General features: G+C 36.5%; 1 protein-coding gene across 1 annotated transcript in view; it reads right to left on the bottom strand.

The window, feature by feature from the left end:
- Positions 1 to 21,877, bottom strand: part of ADGRD1 (adhesion G protein-coupled receptor D1) — a 143,510-nt gene that overhangs the window by 106,858 nt on the left and 14,775 nt on the right. Inside the window, exons 8-14 of the mRNA XM_031047898.2 lie at positions 19,138 to 19,202; positions 18,214 to 18,369; positions 15,486 to 15,545; positions 14,472 to 14,589; positions 13,445 to 13,555; positions 11,663 to 11,738; positions 7,891 to 8,032 (exon numbers count right to left, since the gene is read on the bottom strand). Coding sequence (XP_030903758.2) covers positions 7,891 to 8,032; positions 11,663 to 11,738; positions 13,445 to 13,555; positions 14,472 to 14,589; positions 15,486 to 15,545; positions 18,214 to 18,369; positions 19,138 to 19,202 — 728 coding nt within the window. The remainder of the gene's footprint in view (positions 1 to 7,890; positions 8,033 to 11,662; positions 11,739 to 13,444; positions 13,556 to 14,471; positions 14,590 to 15,485; positions 15,546 to 18,213; positions 18,370 to 19,137; positions 19,203 to 21,877) is intronic.

The following is a 21,877-nucleotide window of genomic DNA, read 5'->3' on the forward strand; positions in this document are numbered from 1 at the left end:
AGACAAACAGAGTTGAACCTGTCTAGAGCTCAGTCAATGGGTCCAGAGTATCTACCAGGTCCTTCCTTCTTTTGCTTTTATGTGGTTATTTAAGATGCTGCTAATGGGGAGATAGCAATGCATTAGCATTAGATTTCTAATCACTAAAAACCACTGGCTGCCAGCACAATCAACAGACAAACTATCAAAAATAAAATCTGCATTTTTAGTCTGTGGATTTGATTCTATTTTCTCTCTAAATTGCTATGAATAATGAAGAATGGAGTTGTACCAATTAGATCTCCATTTGAGTGAGGACTGAAAGCTTGGCCCCATGGCAGTCAGCAGTTCTACCACAGGTTGTAACTAAATTTGAATTTTACCCTTTATATTTAATGTATCTCTTCACAAAACAGTTTTGGAAAACACGCTCTCTCCAACTGTCTGACTGTAGTGAATTTCAAGTTCTCAATCTGCAAAATTATATATATATTTTTAAATAGGGTCAGAAATAATTTGGGCATTTTGATTCTAAATCCAGCTTCTTACCATTTCACATGCTGCAGTTTATTTCTGCCACTTCAAAACAGCTTGACCTCATCAAGAGAGATTTTACAGGCTCCCTGCTCACAGTGGGGGATTAGGGACTGATGGTATGTTACTCTTACATTTCTGTTTATGATTTTAAACATAAAAGTTAGTGACATCTGAATGTTGGCCACTTCTGCAGTAACTTTTTTTTATAACATTTAACATTTAAATATGTATATATCTGTATTAACACTGTGCAAAGAAATCTGTTTTATAGCAGAAACACTGAGAGTTTCATGAAATGTAACACAACTCTTGCCATAAGCCAGCACCACATGCAAAGATGCTTTGAGGATGCAGTCATTGATGAGGAGCTTAAACAAGAGGAATCAAATTGAATTTAAAAATTGTGTTCACATCTGCGACAGAACCCTGCATCACTGGACCAGATTTGAACACATCAAATATAAACCCTCTAATTTTCCCTTCTCCTCCTGTGACAAATGTTCAATCACAGGCAGAGCGTGAAGCAGCACAAGATGCTGCAGTTCTGTTAAATAGGATGACTGTGGTATTCAGTTTGGGGTATAAGTCAGCAAGATTTTTCAAACTTTATTGCTTGGTATTAACTGACCTCCAACTGCTGATGCACTGTCCCTTGCAAGCAGAAATTTGTAAGAGAAAAAGCAGATGCTTTTTGCTGTAGAGGGATAACACTCTGTTCCAGTCACCAGTGGTTATTTTCTTTAGGCAAGAGGTAATTTTATAGAAAAACTAAGTGGAAGCTGGCATATAAAATTACCCACACACCCAAAGAACAAAAGTCAGCAATTAAACTTCAAAATGGAAGAAACCTTTACTTGCATACTTTCAAAATCATCCAGTAACTTCATGATGCCCTCACTCCATTTGTAATATTCACCTCCAAGGCAAATAACTCATTTACAAAGAAACATTGAGTACTTGTTTCATGGCAAATGAGTGATACACAGGGAAGTATTGTGCCTCCAAAGGCTTAAGTTTGTTCTGACATGGAAATGAAACCATCCATGAATTACAGCTTATTCAAATGCAATCCTGGTTCTTATAGCAGGCAATCTTCAATGTGCTTAATAAAAAATCTATATTTTTTGTTACTGTGCTTTTCTAGGCTTTCAGAATGGATTCCTATGAGAAAATAAGTCCTGCAATGTTTCTGTTAACAACATTAACAATACAGAACTATTGCTTTATTGTTAGAGATGCCGTATATCATTGTAACAACTACTTGTATTTTAAGGTTGTCCCCTAACAAAAAAATTAGTTGCAACTTCATTTATCTCTCATTTGAACTCAATGGATTTTCTGTATTCCTTATAGCAAGGATTTAACTTGTATAACAAAGTACTGAACTTCGCTTTGCTTTCTAAATTATGAAGATCTGGATTTTTTTCCTTTTGTTTAATTGTGGTACATTCTAAGAGTCACAGTTTTCATAATATTTTATTTAAATTTCACTGGCAAAGTCCATCCACTGAAAAATTATACCTTTGTTCTACAGATAAGGCAAACGTCATTGGTTTTCGTCAATCGATACATAAATTAGTCAACACTTAACTTGCCATAAAAATTAATTGTATGCACACTGATTTGTCTCCCTCATGGTAGCACTAATATTTGTGTTGAAACAGGAATTGGTCATTCTCCCATTTTAGTTTCCTATCAATAATGATACTAAACAAAGCTGGGGTTGTGGCACACTGCTGGCCAGGCAAAAGACAAGAGAGTACAATGATTTTCCGGTACCTTTTAGAGGCAGGAGCTCCACTACCTTATCAAAAACTTAATGAAAATGTTCCTTAATATTGTCTCTACCTCCTGAAGCTGCAAGAGGACTACCAGCACTTTTTCACCATGGGAGAACAGCTAAGAGGAGATGAGTTCTGTCTCTTGCATGAACTCTACTGTCTCCAAAGTAGTACCCAAGAGAGCACCTCCCAGACACGCAGGCTGCACTTACAATAATGAATGCTGACGCTATTATATGACTCCTAGTTCTGGATATTTAAGAAAGTCATGTAACAGAATATGAGATGGGATTAACGGGAAAAGCTGATAAAGCTTCATTGACAAAGCACTCTAGTGAGCAGGTCATTGTGGGGATCTGCTGGGAAGCATCCATTGCAGAAAGTAAAAGAGCAGAGAAATGATCAAGAGATTAGTTGGTCAAAAAATGAGGAAAGCGGCAGCTGTTTGAATGATTCAGTGCAATAATATGGGAGGAAAGATAACACTTAATGGTCAGGCAGACAACTCCCCAAGTGCCACATTTGTTAAAATGAACCACATGGAGCAAAGGAATGAGATGGAACAATTCTACAATAGTAACTTAGTAAAGCACTCCTCCCCAGAATCTAACAAGTCTTTCCAGTGGCACTTGCCTTAACTGCATTTGGGGAAACCAGCTACATTAAGAACTTCCAGTCTGCATCTACTCTTCATGCAAGGCCCTCTCACAGTATGTAACAGTCAGCGGTTACACCATTTCTCCCTCTGTTGCCTCTTCAGAAACTTGCCAGAGTATGCTGTGTTTGCGTTTCAGCTTTGACATTCATCTTCTCTAAATTTCTGCCTGTGCTGGAATTTCTTGGCTCATGCAAGTGAAATGTTAGTTCTTCTCTAGCTGCTCCTGCTATGAAAAACATCTTGCTAGAAACAGAAATTTTTTTGAGGATAATCATTTTACAAAATGTACTGTTGCTTCATACCAAAACATCTGGAAAGGTTGAGATTAAGCTTTCTTCAGCTGCAAACTATCATCAGTCTTCATATCATCCCACACACACTGAAGGTGTTGGATGAACTACTGTCTTTGGCAACAAAGATAACAGAAATCAGCTAAGTTGCTGAAGAGCAAAGCATCATCAATTTAAAAATCAGACAAAAAATGTGTCTTCTACCAAAATGTTCCTGAGTAACCACTGACTTTTGTAACTTAGTGTATCAACTTTTGTCTATTAGAACCCTAGTTCACACAAATTTTTGCTGATAAAGATAAATGTTTATATTACAATAAAGACTACAACCTATTGTGAAGAAATAATTCAAGAAATGTGTCTTTAATGTAACTTGACACCTTTACACTGATGCAGAAGTCACATTTTCAGCCAAAATACCCATTGGCTAAATATGAGCAATAATTAGTATGATTGATCCTCTTAATATTTCCCTTGTTTTCATTCTGAGCCTCCTTGATGGGCTGGAATTGTTCCAGTCTATAGAACAACAACAGAGACTATCACATACTACAACCTGACCCAAACAGAAGGTATACTGGGGAAGCTGGTAAGTTCAGAGGAAAACCTGTGTTCACACAGAATATACTGCAATTACAGGAAATACTAGCTGTCAAGAACATAATTTTCTGGCATTGCAGCCTACGACTGATAGTTTTTCAGGTAAGGTATAGAAAGAAAATAATATGTATACATGCAGAACAAGCTTCCCATTCTTGTCACAGGTACAGGTTTACTGTAGTGTGACTAACGTTGAACCAACAGTATAAAATGTTTAATCATATTTTAAATCCATTATTAATAGAACAGCTTAACCAACAAGAGATCTGAGTCTACAGTGTCACAAAGTACTATGGGTTCTCTCTCATCTTGTATCCTAAGCAGTGGGAAGGAAGGAACAGTCACTGAGAAGATCTATGAATGTAATTCTTCAATATGTAAAAAATCTCAAGCAAAAGGGCCCTCAATGATCCCATAATATCACAAGGAAAACTATCTTGTATCTACAGAGAAAGCTATGTCACTGTATGACAATAGCGGACACTGTGGACAGAGCGGATAAGCATTCCTCAGAATGGCAGAAAGAATAAAACAATCACTTCATGTTCTTATGCAAAGACATTATTTTAAATCTGTGATGTAGTCCTCTTGCAAAACAATTCACCTAAAGCTGTTCATATTTTCAGAAGATAAAAAAGAGTAACAGAAAGACCAGTTTCAGGTATTGTGGCACAGTAAAATTTTAGAATAGTGACAATTAAAACAAAAAATAACACTGTAAGCAGCAAAATGTACATGTCTGTCCTACACACAGGGAATCTTTATAAGAAGAATTAGATAAGTAATATATTTATCCTGTGGAAAAAAAAATTGATGCCTTTTTCATCTTGATACACAAGAATTTCTATTTTAAGTCAGCAAGCCACTTTCCACTAATAGAAGCTCGACTAGAAATTTTCTGCCTCCTCTGTCAGTAGATAGAATTAGTCCCAGAAGAATTCAGCTTCAAGCCTGAACATCAAAGCCTAATAGCTGTAATTACTAGTGTCCTCTTTTTACATCCCTTCCAATGGAGGGGAGTGCCTGGGTCTCCCTAGTGCATATGCCCTGAAAGCAAGTGTATACATTAACTGTGAGGAGAATTCCCAGCTTCAGTTAAACCCCCAGCCTGTCCCACAGGCTGGGCACCCTCCTCTCCTGTGTACTCTTTCCCACTGCCTCATGGTGATTCCTGCAAAAGGAAGCATTAACAAGCCATTTATAAATACTCCCCGCAGTCTTACCTAATTGATTAGGTATTAATATTGGTTTGTATTGCCTCATGTTTCAAACAGAAAGAAGAATTTAAGCATCTCAAGCTCCCAAAAGCTATATAAAAATACAAACCATTTCAGAGAACCCCAGAGAATCCTTGCTTAAGGGGAGATTTAACTAACAGTAAGGCAGGCTGTGGAATGATAAATGCTCCTTGAAGTTTTGATTTAAGAGGTGGTACTCATTTCACAGACATTCTCTTTGTGACCGTTTCCTAAAATAGACATGTTTGACTCCCTTTTGTTTTGTTTTCTGTTACTTAATGACTGGCATTTTTCCTATGCACACTAGAAAAAAAGGATTAAGATGTTATTAAGCTGGGCCACGCATCGCTACAACCACTACGAGAAACCACATTATTCTCCTTTCACTCCTTGCATTTTCATACTTGTAAAATGCAGTAGATGCCATCAGAGTAGCTATAACATTATCAGATCAACTGAGTAAAGTCAGACGTAAATTTAAATTTTAATAAAGGCCATTTGTTTGGACTTGTTATTTTTTTACTTTTTCTGGCTACACTTTCCTCTGAGAACATTACGTGGAACAATCTATGAGACTGGTATTCACTTCAAATGTTTCTCGCATTAGCATAAGCAAACAAGTAATATTTTAATGGATTAAGCAGGTTTCTAAAACAGATTTTTTGCTCTTGCTTTTGTCTTTACATTTGATCATGATCTTAGATAAACAGGTTGACTTACTCTTCATTTTAGAGTACACGCTCTAATACAGTGATCTTGAACTCTGAATTTCTTTTACATTTTAAATTCTACTATAATTTAATGAGCATACTCAACTGAATGAATCCACTTCGGAGAGTGAAATAATATTTAGCAAGATAGAAAGGACCTGTGCTTTCTCATCCAAGTAACAGGATGTCGGCAATTAGTAAGTTATAAAAGCCAGTAGCAGATTAGTACCAGAGGGAGTAAGGAGATGACCAGTTCTCTGTCTTTCAGAGGGGGGTACCTTCTGCACTTTAGCCATTTCCTTTCGGGGTTGTACACCCAAGAGCAAAATCTAGCACAGCTGTTATCCCCACACAGTTTATTGAACAGAGTTTAAGATCACATTCACTACATTTAGAAATACTTCCCCCCTTATAGTTAAATCTCTCAGAACTTCAAATACATTTATGGACTGATTTCAGACAGCACTAAGCTACTTTTCCAGTGCTATTAACACAATGGGATGAGTTTCCCCATTTCCCACAATGATTTCAAAACATAAAATACAATTTAAAAACCACACAGACATGCAAAAAACCACTACTGACCAAAGCCAAGTCACACCTGAACAGGGTTTAACATGATTAGTAAGACCTGAACATTCCTAAAAATGGAAATATCTGTATAAACAGTACAGCAGATAACGGAAGGCTGCCCACCAACACATTGACAAATAGCATTAAGAGCTCTGTAAGAGAAATAAGCCATTCCTCTAATGCACAATATAAAGCACATACTGCTGGAGGCAGAGTCTGAAACTACCAGTCAATCAGTATCTATCATAAACATACACTAAACATGTTTGTACCACACTCTCATGGATTCTACTGATTAAAAAAGTATGATGCAGCTGATAGATATAAAATTTCTGCCCGTACACCAAGACCTCAGTGATGTTCACAGTGAAAGTCAACATGCATAAAGAAAACAAACACACACACACACCAAAAAAACAACACAGGTTTGTTTAACAGCCTACCAGTAAGTAATCATACTAAAGCATGAGGAGGTATCTGAATAAATAAAGCAGAGTACATTTTATAAATTATCTACACAAAATAATCTTTCCTTTCAAGTGCCCGCCTGTACGAGTCCACTGAGGACATTCACAGGAGTCCTTAGTTTATAAAACTGTCAGCAAAACAACACTTTTCATTTCTATGCCTTTGGGGTTTTTCATGTATTTGTTTTCTGTTGCCTACTCCATCTTTATCAGAAGCCTAACAGGAAGAAGATAAACTGGCTTGAGAACAGCCATTGAGAGAAAAATATAATAAATATTAGGAAGAACATAGGAGAGATGTTTTCTATGAAATATTGTAGAATTTAAATCTTTCTTTTCCATTTCCATTCAATGCTGTAAGCAAGTCACAGATGCTGCATGCTGCATGCCAGCACCTGAGAGCTGCACACAACTATCCACTATTCCACTATAGAGACAAAGACATGACGCCTTCTTCAAGAGTAAATCAAAATCAGGTAGTTTTTCAGTTTTTTACTAGAATATGCTGATTTGGTGAAATCGAAATGTCTTATCAAAATTGGTCAGTTTGAATAAAATTTGCCTCCATTTTTTTTCAGATTCTTGTGTTTCTTGTCTCTTGTTTCTTAGATTCAGAATGCTCTGCTCTCTAGAAAGGGCAGGTCACAATAGAGCTGCTCCACTCCTATCCCAGGGGATGCTCTGCCCATCATACTTGAGTCTGCCCTTGGAGGAGTACTTTCTCTGGGTTTATTCATGAGCATATTCAAAACATCTCAGCTATGTCTGGATTAAGACAAAAAGCAAAAACCATAAATGAATTCTTGGTTTTGGAAGCTCTAGAAAGCAGTAATTTATACCATTCTACTGCAGCCTGCACAAACACCTTCACAGAACGATACATATAGAAAGGCCTAAAGCTATACCTCTCACTTCACCTTTTTCAACATGTGCATCCATCAGCCTTGTGCAGTGATGGAAACTGAAGTCACTGAAGTGCAGTGGTTGGAAAAACATAATACTGTAGTCACAAATGCCATCTGAATTGCTACTAAAAATATGGAACCATTTCCCTTACCAATTTGTGGGTGAGCTGGATGGTAATAAGAGGAGATCCTGACAGACTGTGGGACAGCTTGGGTAGAGGTTCCACTTTGACAGAGATAAGGTAACTCGCTGCTGAGATCATATAACCTTTGTAGGCAGTAGCTTCAGCAATCCTTGGGAAGAAACAAATATATTAAGGAAGTATAACAACCACATTTTTTCTAGTTCACTCACACCACCAACACAGAACCTCCTTTTTCCTTTCAAGTCAATGAATTTCCAGCAAGATCTGGCCCCAAAAGATATTACAGGACTAGAAACAACAGCTAAAAAGTATAGGGAACATCTTTAGACACTATGGCACTTGAAATTATAAATATTCCTTCATTTGACTCCTCTTTTGCAAAGATTTATAAGCCTTGCTGAAAGTGCTTTTGATAATTAGGAAGAATCCTATGAAGTAAGGGATGTAAGAAAAAAATAGGAAAAACAACCAAAGTGAGAAGAAAACTTGAAGGGGTTTCATGCTGTCTAATTAAACATACATATTGGTGTCTAAGATAAACTCATATAAAGCATATAAACATATACATAGGAATATATTTAGAAATATTTTACAGCTTTACTTTGATAAATTGATTATGTTCAATTAGGTGCATTAGAGAGTAAGCTGGGTCACAACACAAAAAGCTGAACTAATCAACCAGGTAATGCTTTTTTTCTAGGCTAAAGTAATTTTGCAGTACATAAGGACCCTTTTATTTCTGCTTTCATCTTGAACTTATGACTTTAGCATTTTTGAACATTTAGGAGTAACTAATATCCATCTAGCTATAAGACAAAATTTTTTACACTACTAGTAACAAACTGCAAAAGTAAAATTGTCACTGTCATCTAACTCTTGAGTATGTGAATGAATGGCATTTACTATGAGAAATATGAGCCATGGCAAATGAACCATCAGCATGCGTTTTCAAACACAGCACACCACTGGGAATAATCAGTTTGCAAATCACTTTAAAAAACACCTTATTTAAATCTGCCACCACTTTGCTATGGTTTCTTATTTTCCTCTCAGAAAAAATAAGGTAGTCATGTCAAACATTAAAATAACTTCATTCAGATCTTCAGCAAAGTAAAAGAAAACGGAACTCGTTCAGCGCAAACCCAAGCGCCAGTTCTTAGTTCTGACACATAAGTATCAGTAACCCAGTAATCAGCATGTGAATTGAATTTGTTCCTCTTAGTGCAGAATTTGGTACTGCGAACTTAAACAGAAAAGCTTAAGTAAATATAGAAGGACTTAATGTTAAGACTGCTATCTGATGTGGAGATTCATCCTGTTAATCTTTGAATGAGGAACATCTTTTCCACACACACAACCTGCTCTTTTAACTGTACAGAAATATGACTTTTGAAGCATGAAAGAATTTCAGCAGAAATTCTTCAGAAGCAACACACTGTGTTTGTGTTTCATGCTTGCATACACAAGCCTTTCATCACCGTGGTCCTAGACTGCAGTGAAGTTGTCATCCAATTACCTTCAGTGGGATTACTACAGGTTTACAAAACTCTATGTGCGCAGGAGCAGAACTGGTCTCAAAACCATTTTTTTATTGTGATTCTTTTTTTTTTAAAGACACAAAACTGACTTCTCTTGAAAACTGTTATTTATGCAGTCTGGAAATAGAAGTCATCTGTCTGTACAGCACAAAAGCTCCAAGAGTTTTGGTTTTAGCTTCCTACCACAAAAGAAATAAAAATTGCCCTTCAGAAGAAAATGGACATGCTTCAAATTACAGGTGTTCAAGAAGCCCAGTTCTAGAAGGAACACAAAAGAAAGTCTTTAAAACAAACTACTCTGGGAAAATATTGTTATTCTCCTGAAATGTAAAAAAGTTTGAATAGCATACAAACCAGGATACCCAGCAGAAGAAATACATACTTATTTTTAAAACCTCTTTTGAATACCTGGGGTTTGATCCCATTGCTAATCTAGCATTCTCTGGTCTACTAGATTTTTAGATGCTATTTTGGACATATCTGCATCTGGAATTTTAAAGACATGGTGCTGTAGTGTATGGCATATTGCAAACAGTTCAAGAAGTATTTGAAGGGGGAATATAGGGATGCTGGGGAGGGACTATTCATTAGAGACTGTAGTGATAGGACAAGGGGTAATCGGTTGAAACTTGAACAGGGAAGTTCAGATTGGATATAAGAAAGTTCTTTACTGTAAGGGTGGTGAGGCACTGGAATGGGTTGCCCAAGGAAGTTGTGAATGCTCCATCCCTGATGGTATTCAAGGCCAGGTTGGACAGAGCCTTGGGTGACATGGTTTAGTGTGAGGTGTCCCTGCCCATGGCAGGGGGGGTTGGAACTATATGATCCTAAGGTCCTTTCCAACCCTAACTATTCTATGATTCTAAGTCAGAATTATTAATATAATTAAATTAGGAGGTGCTTCTGCTCCAGTGTTTTTATGTTTGTCTTTAACACTGTGGCAGGGCCAAATCCTTCCTTCTTGAAAGTGAGTGCTAAAAACCACATACAATCATTGAAATAGGAATGGGCGTCCAGGTTGTCCTACCCCACAAAAATCAAAGACATGGTATACCTGATTTATTTTGCTATATCAGTGCTCCAGGAGCTACAGACTCTATGACAATATGCTAGAATATAGCATTTTCATACACAGCATCTTTAATCATATTGTATTTGCTAATCTTTGACCTAAGTTAAGACCATATCAATTCTTTCTCTCTTTGAGAAGCTGAGATTATAGCTTATTATCTTAATAAATTGCACTGATCCTCCTGTTTGAAAAACATAAGCTGTCCTAAATTGTTACTTCTATTTCTTCACACTAATGACATGGTTCATTTACAGCCACCGGCTTAGTGCAGTTTTCTTCAGAGAGAAGAGTAAACAGCAGAGCTTGCTACCTGATTTAAAAAGGTCATGTGATTATTTCAGTGTGATGAAGTGTGGTTATAAGACAGGATTCTTGACCCTGAAGTTCACAAATGAGTTCATGTGATCATGACCTTCCATTTATGTATATGTAAAGAAAGGAAGGCAATCCCTGACAGCTCAGGTGCTGCATCGTTCCTTTCATTGTCATAAAAACCACAAAAGTCAGAGACTGGAAAAGACTGATAGAAAGTGTAAACTAATATACACACCCCAGTGAAGATCAAATACAAACACAAAGTCATACTAACTTGAAAGCTTAATGATTTACAAGAATGGCCTTACAAAATTGCCCAGGAAACTGCATTGCTGAGAGGTATACAGCTTTGTATTTACTTTATCTTATATGCTAATAGTTTCATTGATGTAGCATATGAAACAAAAGGTCTTTAAAGCATTGCTCCGCCTCTTGTTATAAAACTACGTTACAGTTTTCTAGAATTAGTATTTAGATTTTATCTAAAAAGGGATGTTATGTTTTCTTGCTTGTTTCATTTAAGTGCTTTATCTTTACATGCATCAGGAGAAAAGATACAACTTCCTTTTATGAGACAGATTAAAATTGTGAAATTCTAATACCAGATCTGATGAATGGAAGGAGAAAACAGACAAACATGTCACTATGTGAATCTATTTTATTACAACATAAAACAAATTATCTAATGTAAGCTTTAATCTCTCTCTAGTTAATGACTACATGTCCTCAGTACTGCAGAATCAGGATTATGGCTCATAATTTATTTATAGTTGATAATTATATGACTGTTATAAAGGTATATCAGTAAGGAAATAAACAAGCTCTTACAGCACGAGAGGTCTGAGATACTTACTTGGTATCCATAGGGTTGATATTATGAAAAAAACGATGCATATTATGGTAAAGCAGGCCAACAATGGTAATCCAAGCTGTGAAAAAGGGAACAGGGGTTATTCCTCAGAGCAACTGTTTAAGTAAGAGACAATTCTCTCCTAGACCTGAAACCCCATGTTAAGAACCTTGACTCCTACAGATGTTCATGTCTTTGCTTTAGCAGATTTCTGATGACTCTTTCAAGTGAAAGTGTTAATATCTTGCAGTACAGCACAGGAGACATCAAAAGCACAACAGAAGGATACTGCCCTGTGCAACTATACTTCGAAAATAAGTTGTTAATCAGTTGTCAATTATTAATTCCCACACAGCACTAGAAAGGGTAGTATGACATACCAGAGTGTGTCTCAGTGGTAGCCACAGCAACCTCAAAGATTTGTAACCACCTACATTAACTGGCAGTTTATGAAACTCTAACATGGGTGACCAGTTTCCACTTTGGTCATCTATTTGCTGCCTGCATTCCAAATATTTATGGGTTCTCCAGAATCTGAGTGAAGAGACAGACATGCATTTTCTAAGTGTCAGCCACACAGATGTCTTTTACTATCCTTATTGCTGGGTTCCAAGTATTTATTGTGTCAACTATTTAAAGTGGAATAATAAATTTTTAGATTAGCTCATGCAGACAGTGCAGAAGTGTGGCCTGAGGGCTGAAAGTACTCACAAGTGAGTTTTAGCTGGGAGAAAGAGTTAAAATTTAATGGGCTAGCTCCTTTCAGGATACCAAGCACGATTATGTTCTAAAGGAAACTTTAAGTGGGAAAGGAAAAAAAAAGTCCTCTCACATGCTATTTTTGACAATTACAAGTTGGTTTGCCATTATAGTTATTGCAGCCTCAAAGCACTTGCAGTGAAGTCTCCAGCCAGAGCCCCTGCCAGCGCTAAGAAACAAGGCTGCCACCACGAATCAGGCAGACAGCTCAGTAATTATTAGAGTATTTCTCACTGCAGGTTATTTGCAGCTGACTTTGCACTTTCTGAATAAGTACCAACTTCCCTTCAACACAGGAAACTGCAGAAAGGTCTCTGCAATGTAAATTCCATGGGCTGGAATTTAGGCCATATAAATCCTATTTTCAAAGACTTGAGGATGCAAGTAGATGCTTTTCTTTAATTGGCTCCTTCAATCCCTGATTAAAACATAGATAATTAACTTCAAACATTGTTATCTTAGGGTGTTGACTAAAGCTTCAGATTTTTGCCATATCTTGCTTTTGAGATTATTAAATTTTAGCTGAGGTATGGATTTCCGAGTTATGCTTTTTGCCTTGACTGTATTTTACATCTTTATTCAACTTCTGCAGCTGCTGTTGGTTACACCTATCATTTTACAGTTTAATCTCATACAACATTTTAAGAGTGATTTTGCATGAAGAGATAAGTAATACCTGAGCTGACACCTTGGAATTTCTGAAAAATAACCAGTTCAGGTAATAAAAAAAGTGGGTTTTAAATTATGGCTTCTCTGCTGTAAAAAGATGTCAAAATTACACAGCTTCAGTATCTGTGGCCCAGCTCTGTTATTCAAGATTAATTCAAATAATATGAAAATTCTACCAAATCAATCATTCACTCACATGACAGGACAGCTGCTGCTTCTTCAGAGCCAGTATGATCAACAGCAATTCGATTAGTAACTTGGAAAACATAAAGCAAACCAAAACCTGCTTTCAAGCAAAATCATTTTTGGATACCCTGTTTGCATGACTCCACTCCTCCCTCTAAATCCTCCCCTTACCTTTTTCATGAAAAGCTTCACTGGGAATGGAAATATAACTCTGTCCTCGAGATGGAAATCGATAGTGGGACAAATTCAGCACCTGAGGATGCATCTTGATCAAGGTGTAATCTGTGTGATAGCCCAAACAAAAATATGATTAAATACATAGCTTCTACAACCTACTTGACTATTTAACTAGATTTCCCTAACAGCTATTAGTGTCCTGAATTTAAAACCCCACATATTTTTGGAAAATAGAGTAAATTCCCCAGGTATAAAATTGCCTTTTATACCTAGCTCCTTTATGACAGAGAAGGTGGTATGCACACTGTTAATATACCACGGATCACTTCACCTGTGCTCAGATACTAAGCTTATCAGGGCAAGCAAAGCAGATTGATAACACACTCTTCCACTGACATTTCAGACCTCCACTGCTCCATTTGAGAATGCCTGTATTCAAGACAGTACATACCATACATTAATGGTACTAGTGAGTGCTCAAGTTATTTGCCCCCTCACACAGGTCCCAACAAGTCAGAGCAGGATGCTAGGACAGGTAAATTACCTTTGCTACCTCTAGCATCCAAATACACAGATGAAACTAGGGTGCTAAGATGCTAAACAGCAGTAAAATAAAACTATCCTAAAAGATTAAAACTATTCCTACTATTTGCTATCTCTTGCAGAAACACCCAAAATTAAGATTTTTTTAGCATTCAGATACCTGCAGCTTCAGAATGCTGCATAGGAGCTTTGTGTCCTTTAACTGCCTATTAGTACAGTATTACTAGATTGATTTCATATAATTTATGTTTTAAGCCCCTCCTCAGTAACCTCAAGGAAGTTCAAGAACAGTTAGAGCAGATTACCTGTAAATGAACTGCACAGTCATATTTCTACAACTGAAATATTGTTTTGTATTCAAAACAGAAATTATCCATTTTCATTTCCTCCTTAACACTGGGAAAAGGATGGGCTACAAAGCACCGAAGCATTTAGGACATCCACATAGATCAGAGAGAATATTCTTACTAAATCCTACCTGCCACAGATGACGTGCCCTCAAGAGTTGAAGGTAAGGAGTTTTCATCCAGATTGCATGTCGTATGAGCCATCACACTGTCAATAGTTTGAATTAGACTTCCAAATATGTAAGAGGTCTGTAGGAAAAAGAAGTAGAAGGCTTTACAACAAAAAAAGATGCAGCTCATAGCACAAATATGAAGGTACCACATTGAATTCCAGCGCACACCATCATTCAATCATCCAAAGTCAAAAGCAACTTCCCCCACAACCTTTTCCACATATAGTGGACAAAACCTTACATAAATTGTCCCAGTATAAAGCTACTTCCCAAGAATTTTAGGCTAAAAAGTTAAGCCAATTAGCTATCTTTTGGTCATAAAGCATTTTAGGCTTCAGTGAGACATTGAATTATTTTAGTCTCTCCCTCTCAGTTTAAAAGGTCTCTGTTCTGAAGTCTGTGCTCCCTTAAGATTGAAAAAAAAAAAATATCTCAGGAAATTCCTGGGATCCTCCTGTGACTATTTCTCTGCACTCTAAAAGGCACACTAGAAGCAAAAGAACACTGATACAAGCTAGTTTTCCCTATATTAGTTTCAGTCTCTTTCAAAACTTCAATTTACTACACAGGTAAACACTACCACACATTTCATATGCATTGAAAATATCTATCTATAAAGGAAATATAAACTTTTAAATACGTAAGTTCAGTACTAAAAAAGGATTGATTAAACACTTTAGCAACAATATCTGTTCTATTATATATAATTGTTTCATTTATCCTGAAATATGTGGAAACAGAAGCAGATAAAGTTCCCTTAATTTAATGCTCAAAACTGTATTATAAAAGAAACTGACATAATTGTTTTGTCTGTGGTTCTTTACTGAAAATATCAAAGTAATATGTGAGACAGTAAGTCAGACTGCTAAAAAAGTCCTAACAAGATTAATAATGCAGGCAAACAGTTTCATTACTATCCATGTGAAATTATGCAGCTGAACTAAACTACAAATGTTAGACTATTTGTCTTACCTCTGGTACATCACTCCAGTTGGGCAATAACATGAAGTCTTCTATGGCTTTTAAAAATGCCTAAGAAATAAACAAAACTATATTAATTTGATCGTTTATTTATCATCTATATCTTCTGGTAAGGATCAAAGGCAGGTCTATGCTATGAGTTTCTTAGGTTTAAGATTACAATCCCATTTTGATTCAAGTCACAGCTTCATCTCCACTTGCCAGCACTCTTGTGTTCTGTACAGTGACATTTTAAAGTAATAATTTATTTATTCAAAGTAACACCACTATGAAACTCCCAAACTGCAATCACTAAACTACAGCTGAGGTGACAACACTGGAACTAAGACTAAAGTGAGATTATTCTCCCATTTTATCTTAATTTATATGACATCAGTACCTCTTTCAGCCCTAGAGAAGTAGATATTTCAACAGCATTTGGTATATATCTGGGTCACATCACTTGTACAATTTATTATCTGCTTAACTTTTGCACGTTAACACTGGTTTAGAGGTCCAGGTCTGTCATAGTGGGCACTGTTCAAGTGCTCAACATGATACAGTCCCTATCCTAAGAGGTGTCACTGCTGAAGACAAACAGAAGGAGAAAAGAGAGCACACACACAAAAAAAAACAAACAAACAAAAAAAAAAAACCCCACAAGCCCCTCCCCCCATCTCCTGCTTAAACTTCTGTTAAAATGCCTTAAAACCATCAATAAAAAAAACATAAAAGTTCCAATAAGAAACATAGAAGAAAGCTGCAAGAGTTTTCTGAGCATGATTTTATTAACTGTAATATGTAGGGCAATACTAGAGCTTTACTACGTGAGCTTACTTTTGGGCAGCACAAACCATGCAGCCCCTCTCAAATGCTGAGTATGGAATTCTACCTGGCATGTACAGAAGTTATCCAAAACCCAGAACCCAGCCCAGACTGCCCAGAGCATTCAGTAAATATCTCTTTTCAGGTCATAGCATCCTGAGTTACTCCAAAAGAGATGTGTTAGACAATGAAAGGGAGGGAAAGCAGGAGCATGGGAGTTATTAAGCAAAGCAGCATTATTACAGAAAACACAAGACATTTATCTGAAGCAATGCATAATGAATATGTGTCAGTAATGAGAAATTTACTGCATATCACTTAAATCCTTTCGTGCTGTGAGACATATGACAATCAGAACAGAGACCTTTACAGAAAACAGCATGTGTGCTCAATGTCTGCCTTTCAGGGAATTAGCTGCAGACAATGCAAAGCCTAACCATCAGTCAGACAAATGACAGAGTCTGTATGTATGATCAGAACTCTCTTGTCTTTACTTCCCAAAATAGCTTTGCTAAAGATAATCATGTCCCACATTTCTGTCTGCAAATCACTTTCATGGCACACAAAGCAGCATCAGATAGCTTGAATGAGCAACAAAATGGCAACTGAAATGATGTGGGAAAAAGGTATGATATGTGACAGGATGATGCTCCATTTTCAATTTAGAGCCCCCACAAAATTTTCAACAAAACAAAGGAAACAATGTATTAGAGCTTTTTAGAAGGATTTTTGCAACATATCTAACTGATCCATGAAATCCAAGCTTTACAGTTTCCAAATGCGAAGCTTTTAACACAAACTATCAATTGCTGTCCATGTAGTTTTCAAAAGAATTTATTTATATTGCTTGCCTGAGTAAATAATCCTTGTCATCCTGGTGTTACCATAGGCTTAAAGGAACAATCACCAGTGAACAATCACCAGAGCTGATTATTGTAATGATAGGTTTCTAGCCTGCTGAAATCAGGGAATTCGATGCCCATCCTTTTACAGAAGGCTAACTTTACCTTAGCTGAAAACTGACCTCTTATCCTCAGCTCAGACTGCTGAAAACACCTTCCCCATACACACACTTTGTGGCTTAAACAAAAATAAATTAACTCAGTTAAGCTTGGGACCTTATCTTCCAGGAACCAGTTTCAGTGGAGATCTGAAAAATGTCTGCACAGAAGTCCTGGCTCTGACTGGAACCCTGTGCAAGATAAAGCTATTGACTTACAAAAGGTAGGAACACCACTGGCACAGACAGGCACTCTTACACAGATTCTCACCTCCAGACCTGGCAAAGCAGGATGTGTGCCTCTGACCCTTCAAGTCCAGAAAAAAAAGAGTGTACGACTTGGTGAAAGAGAAGTCAGAGGAGAGGCACAATTTGCCCTCTGCTTACTACAGAAGTCTTAAATGCCAACAGCAGGAATTGGTAAATTTTAACCTTCTAAGGTTAAAGTGAATGAAAAAGATAAGAGGGCGAATCAAAAAAAAAAAAGTGAATCAAAAAGACAAGAAAAATAAGTTATAAGAAAGTGAATCAAAAAGATAAGTTAAAAGATTATACTTGGGCATGTAACCAGGGCCAGATTGAAACAGCCACAAGAAGAATGCTCCCTACATCTGATTTATTTAGTTTGCTATCATTTAATGTATGCCTCCTTTTTGATTCTCTCACTACTCTGACTACAGTATCTTGTAGAAATAGGCCCAAATGCATTAGGTAATATCCCCAAGAACTAATGAGACCTTTGAACTATTTTCTCTGGTTGAAATTCACCTTCTGCTACTCCTCAAAATAGCTACTGCTTTTGTCACATGTATTTTCTGCAGTCACCAAAAACTTTCGAAGCTGCAGTTGAAACTCCAGCTTCTGGAGAAATTTCAGGGTTATCTGATTCCACACACAGATGTGAAAATCCCTTACCTCTGTTAGGCTCAGAGCAGTACTTTCTGACAAGGATTTGTTGGGCAAGCTGAAGGACATGTTCTCCAGGTAGGCCAGCATGGTGTCAGGGGAGCGGAAGTTCCCTCTCTCCTCAGTGAGATTTGTTATGATGGGATGATAGGCATTTGTAGAGAGCTACAGGAGAGATACAGCTCATTAGAAATTATTCTATATGGACGCAGTTAGTTGTTTTAGCCCAAAAGGGAGTTTGAAGCATAGCAGTCCGCTGTGGAGGAGGAGGAGGCTTCAGAAGCCAAGCGACAAGGAAAGCACACAGATAGACAGAGAGGATAAACAGGCAAAATTTAATATTTCTATTAACAATTCAGGTCCTATCTGCTATGGTTTCCTGAAAGCTTCTGAGAGCAAGAAGAAAACTAACAGAACTTTGACACTGCAGATAGCAATAAAGAGAAAATACACTGCAACAGCTAATTGCATGTAGGTTGATTGCAGCTAATTGTATTCTGCATATGAAAAATTAATTAACAGTTTTTATTACACATTTACAGAACAGATGAAAACAAATTTTCTTATGTGGTGAGATTTTTTCCTGATTTTAAAGGAAACAAGAGGAAACATTCACAACATGTTTTTGAATGTCCTGTATCTTCAAAGATCAATGAAACACTTCTGAAATGTTATTTTTTTTTCTATTACAGAAATACAAACATATTCTAATACAGATAATATTTTTAACAATTAATTTCCTTTATCTGTCTTACTTTAAGAGTTCTGTATTGACTCTGCCCACAGTCACTAAAAGTTCTCCCTATGTGTATCTGGAAGTGTTTATAACTGGATAGTAAAATAATTGCCACTAATGAAAATGATTAAGTGAGGAGGCTCTGTAAAATATACACATTTGGACAGTATAGAAAAGAATTCTGAAGACTGTCTTACCACAGGTTTTGTAGTGGTTGTCATCACAGACCATGGAAGTGTTGAAGAAAGCAGAACTTGCACACCTGGGGAAAATACATACACAAATGCAAGTGTTAGTAAATCTGTGCTGTCCCACGCATTTTACTTAGGTGTGGTACTGTAGCTACACAGGCTTGTTTAAAGCATTTTACATAGTGATTCATCAGTTTTACACTTATTTTAAACACTTAGGCCTTTGTTTGCAAACAGGAAATTTCAAGTGTTATATCTCAATGAAAAGGGACAACTGTACAATTAAAACATTGTCATCCATCCTCTTTTGCTAGCTCTTCCTCCAATATTTATGCAAAGTATTTAGGGAAAATAAAGAAAAATCTTGTCTCTTATAAGAAATAAGTTACAATCTGTAGGCACTTCTGACAATTTCATACATGACCTTGCTGTATTTCTATATATGAGAAACTGGGATTGGAACATATAGACATCAATAAAAATGAGACTCAGGTCTCAGCTATGATCTCTAAATGTTAATGTTTACTTATATCTTAAGCCTAATTGCTCGACTGCCAAATAAAAATCACACCCATGATTAGAAAAACATTTCCTCATTAAGAAAAAAAGATAACCTATGAGAACTATACAAAGCTAATGGCAATACTTTTATTGCTTGCAGCAAAATTAAGGCACCCTCAAATCAAACAACATAGCTACCAATGGTGGTATGCTAAAGATTTTGGGGCATGCCAGTTTTGCATAAAGCAAGGAAATGGTCAAAACACAGCCTCCATTAGTAGTCTGAGCATGATATAATTACTATCTCTGTCCTGTATTTTAAGCTGATTTCAAGCAACAGTGAAGTCACTATTAATCAGATAATAATCAGCAATATTAATCAGATAGCTTTACTAATCAATGTTACGTAACAGCACAATATCCCTAGGAAATTACTACATGAGCATGTCATAAATAATTTGTCATGGCAAAAAGAATAAACTACTTTGGGTAGTTCCCAGTTGTTCCACTTAAATAATATTGATTCATTTCCATGCAAAGGGATTTAATTGGTCTTTTGTGAGAGAGGAATGAAAATTTTCTTCTATTCTTTGTCTTACCAAGAATTTATATTTGTCACAAATATGCTATTTCAGCACAATAAACCAGAAGTGGCATACACAGGACACATTTTTCTCATGGATCCAAAAGGAACATGATTACCCATCCTAATAAAAACCAGGCTGTCCTATTAAGTTTCTGATGTCAGACCACGTTAAGTCCAGCTTCAACTGTGCTTCAAGTTCTCCAAAGTCAGTAAACAGATACTAAGAATAACTTTTATTTGCCATGTTGATTAGTATTGTAATATTCACTTAACTTCATTCCTCGAACTGGAAATCTTGTAAGATCTGAACAGTCCACTACTTGGAAGGAAAGAGTAAAAAATTCAACACTCAACATTTCTCAAGTGTTCCAAATCACCCGAGCACTTTCAAGTAATATTGGCTTGAAATTCATCATACTTAAGAGAAATACCTGGCATCCCTTTATGTTTTAATTCCTAAGCCCATAGAAGATACACATCAAGCTTCATTTTCCATTAAGCAGCTAGAAATTTATTTTTCACAGAAAACTTATAGTTCCAGATGACTCTGAAAAGCTGTGAACTAGAGATGTAAGAAAAGAAAAAAAACAAAACAAAACAAAACAGTCACCCCCCTCCCAATGTCATGCAACTTGCAGTATACTCACAAAAGCTAAGAGCATGAATGTCTGAATGTGTAAGTCGGTGAGTTTGTAATACAGCCTTCTAAAAATCAGCAAGAATTGAAAGGCAGAAAACAGTTCCATACAACACTAAAAATTTAAACCTCAGCAGAATGAGAGGGTCCAACTCTTCCTGCAGTGTTTCAAAAGCTAGCTACAAAACACTCAGCTAACAGATATTTTGAGCCACAGGAAGACTCCTTCCAAACCAAAGTACAGAGGAAAGAAGTAGAAGCTGAAGTTCTGAATAAGATTTGCATTTGTGGAAAGAGCTTTCCGTGATGCTTTGATTATTTGTTAGAGTGAAGTTGGGAGCATGGAACACTGCAGAGGATGGTTGCTGTGAGCTCACAAGAATTCAAGGGGTTAAAAAGCAGTTCTCTTCCTATTTATGTAACTCTACTTCTCTGACAGTGAACACATGTAGATAGATCAGGTCAATCTGAATATCTACTGATCTTAGGTTTAGCAACATAACATTCTTCTTGAGTTACACTAAATCAAAGGATGTGATTTATGATAGCTTTGAGTTGGATAGTGTTATAGTAACCCTAGATTGTTGTGAAAGATACAGCAGGCAAATCAAAAGCATTTTTCCAAACATGATCAGAGCATTATAACCGTGGGTTTTTATTTAAGATTTTAAAGCCATTTGCTGTATCAAATGAATCCTCTCACAACCAGATTTTCTAAAGACTTTCATAGAATTTTTTTAAAATAAAAAGATTTAAAAATAAAAAATTTGAATGCAATTGGTATTATTTATGTAGCAAAGCAAATGACGATTATTTCATTATATACCAGGTGGAGGGTTTTCTTTCTCAGCTACTTCAATTATACATGAACTAATTTATAGATTTTTTTAATAACTTTTTTTTATATATAATTTTACTGCTATAAACAAACCTGGAAGTCGCACACACTTTCTCATTTCCAGGCATGCATTAGAAGTTGTGTTATTCAAAAGACTTTCCACTGTAAAAATAGTTCCCATGGG

Source organism: Melopsittacus undulatus, chromosome 12 (assembly GCF_012275295.1).
Source record: "Melopsittacus undulatus isolate bMelUnd1 chromosome 12, bMelUnd1.mat.Z, whole genome shotgun sequence".
In the NCBI taxonomy this organism is placed as follows: domain Eukaryota; kingdom Metazoa; phylum Chordata; class Aves; order Psittaciformes; family Psittaculidae; genus Melopsittacus; species Melopsittacus undulatus.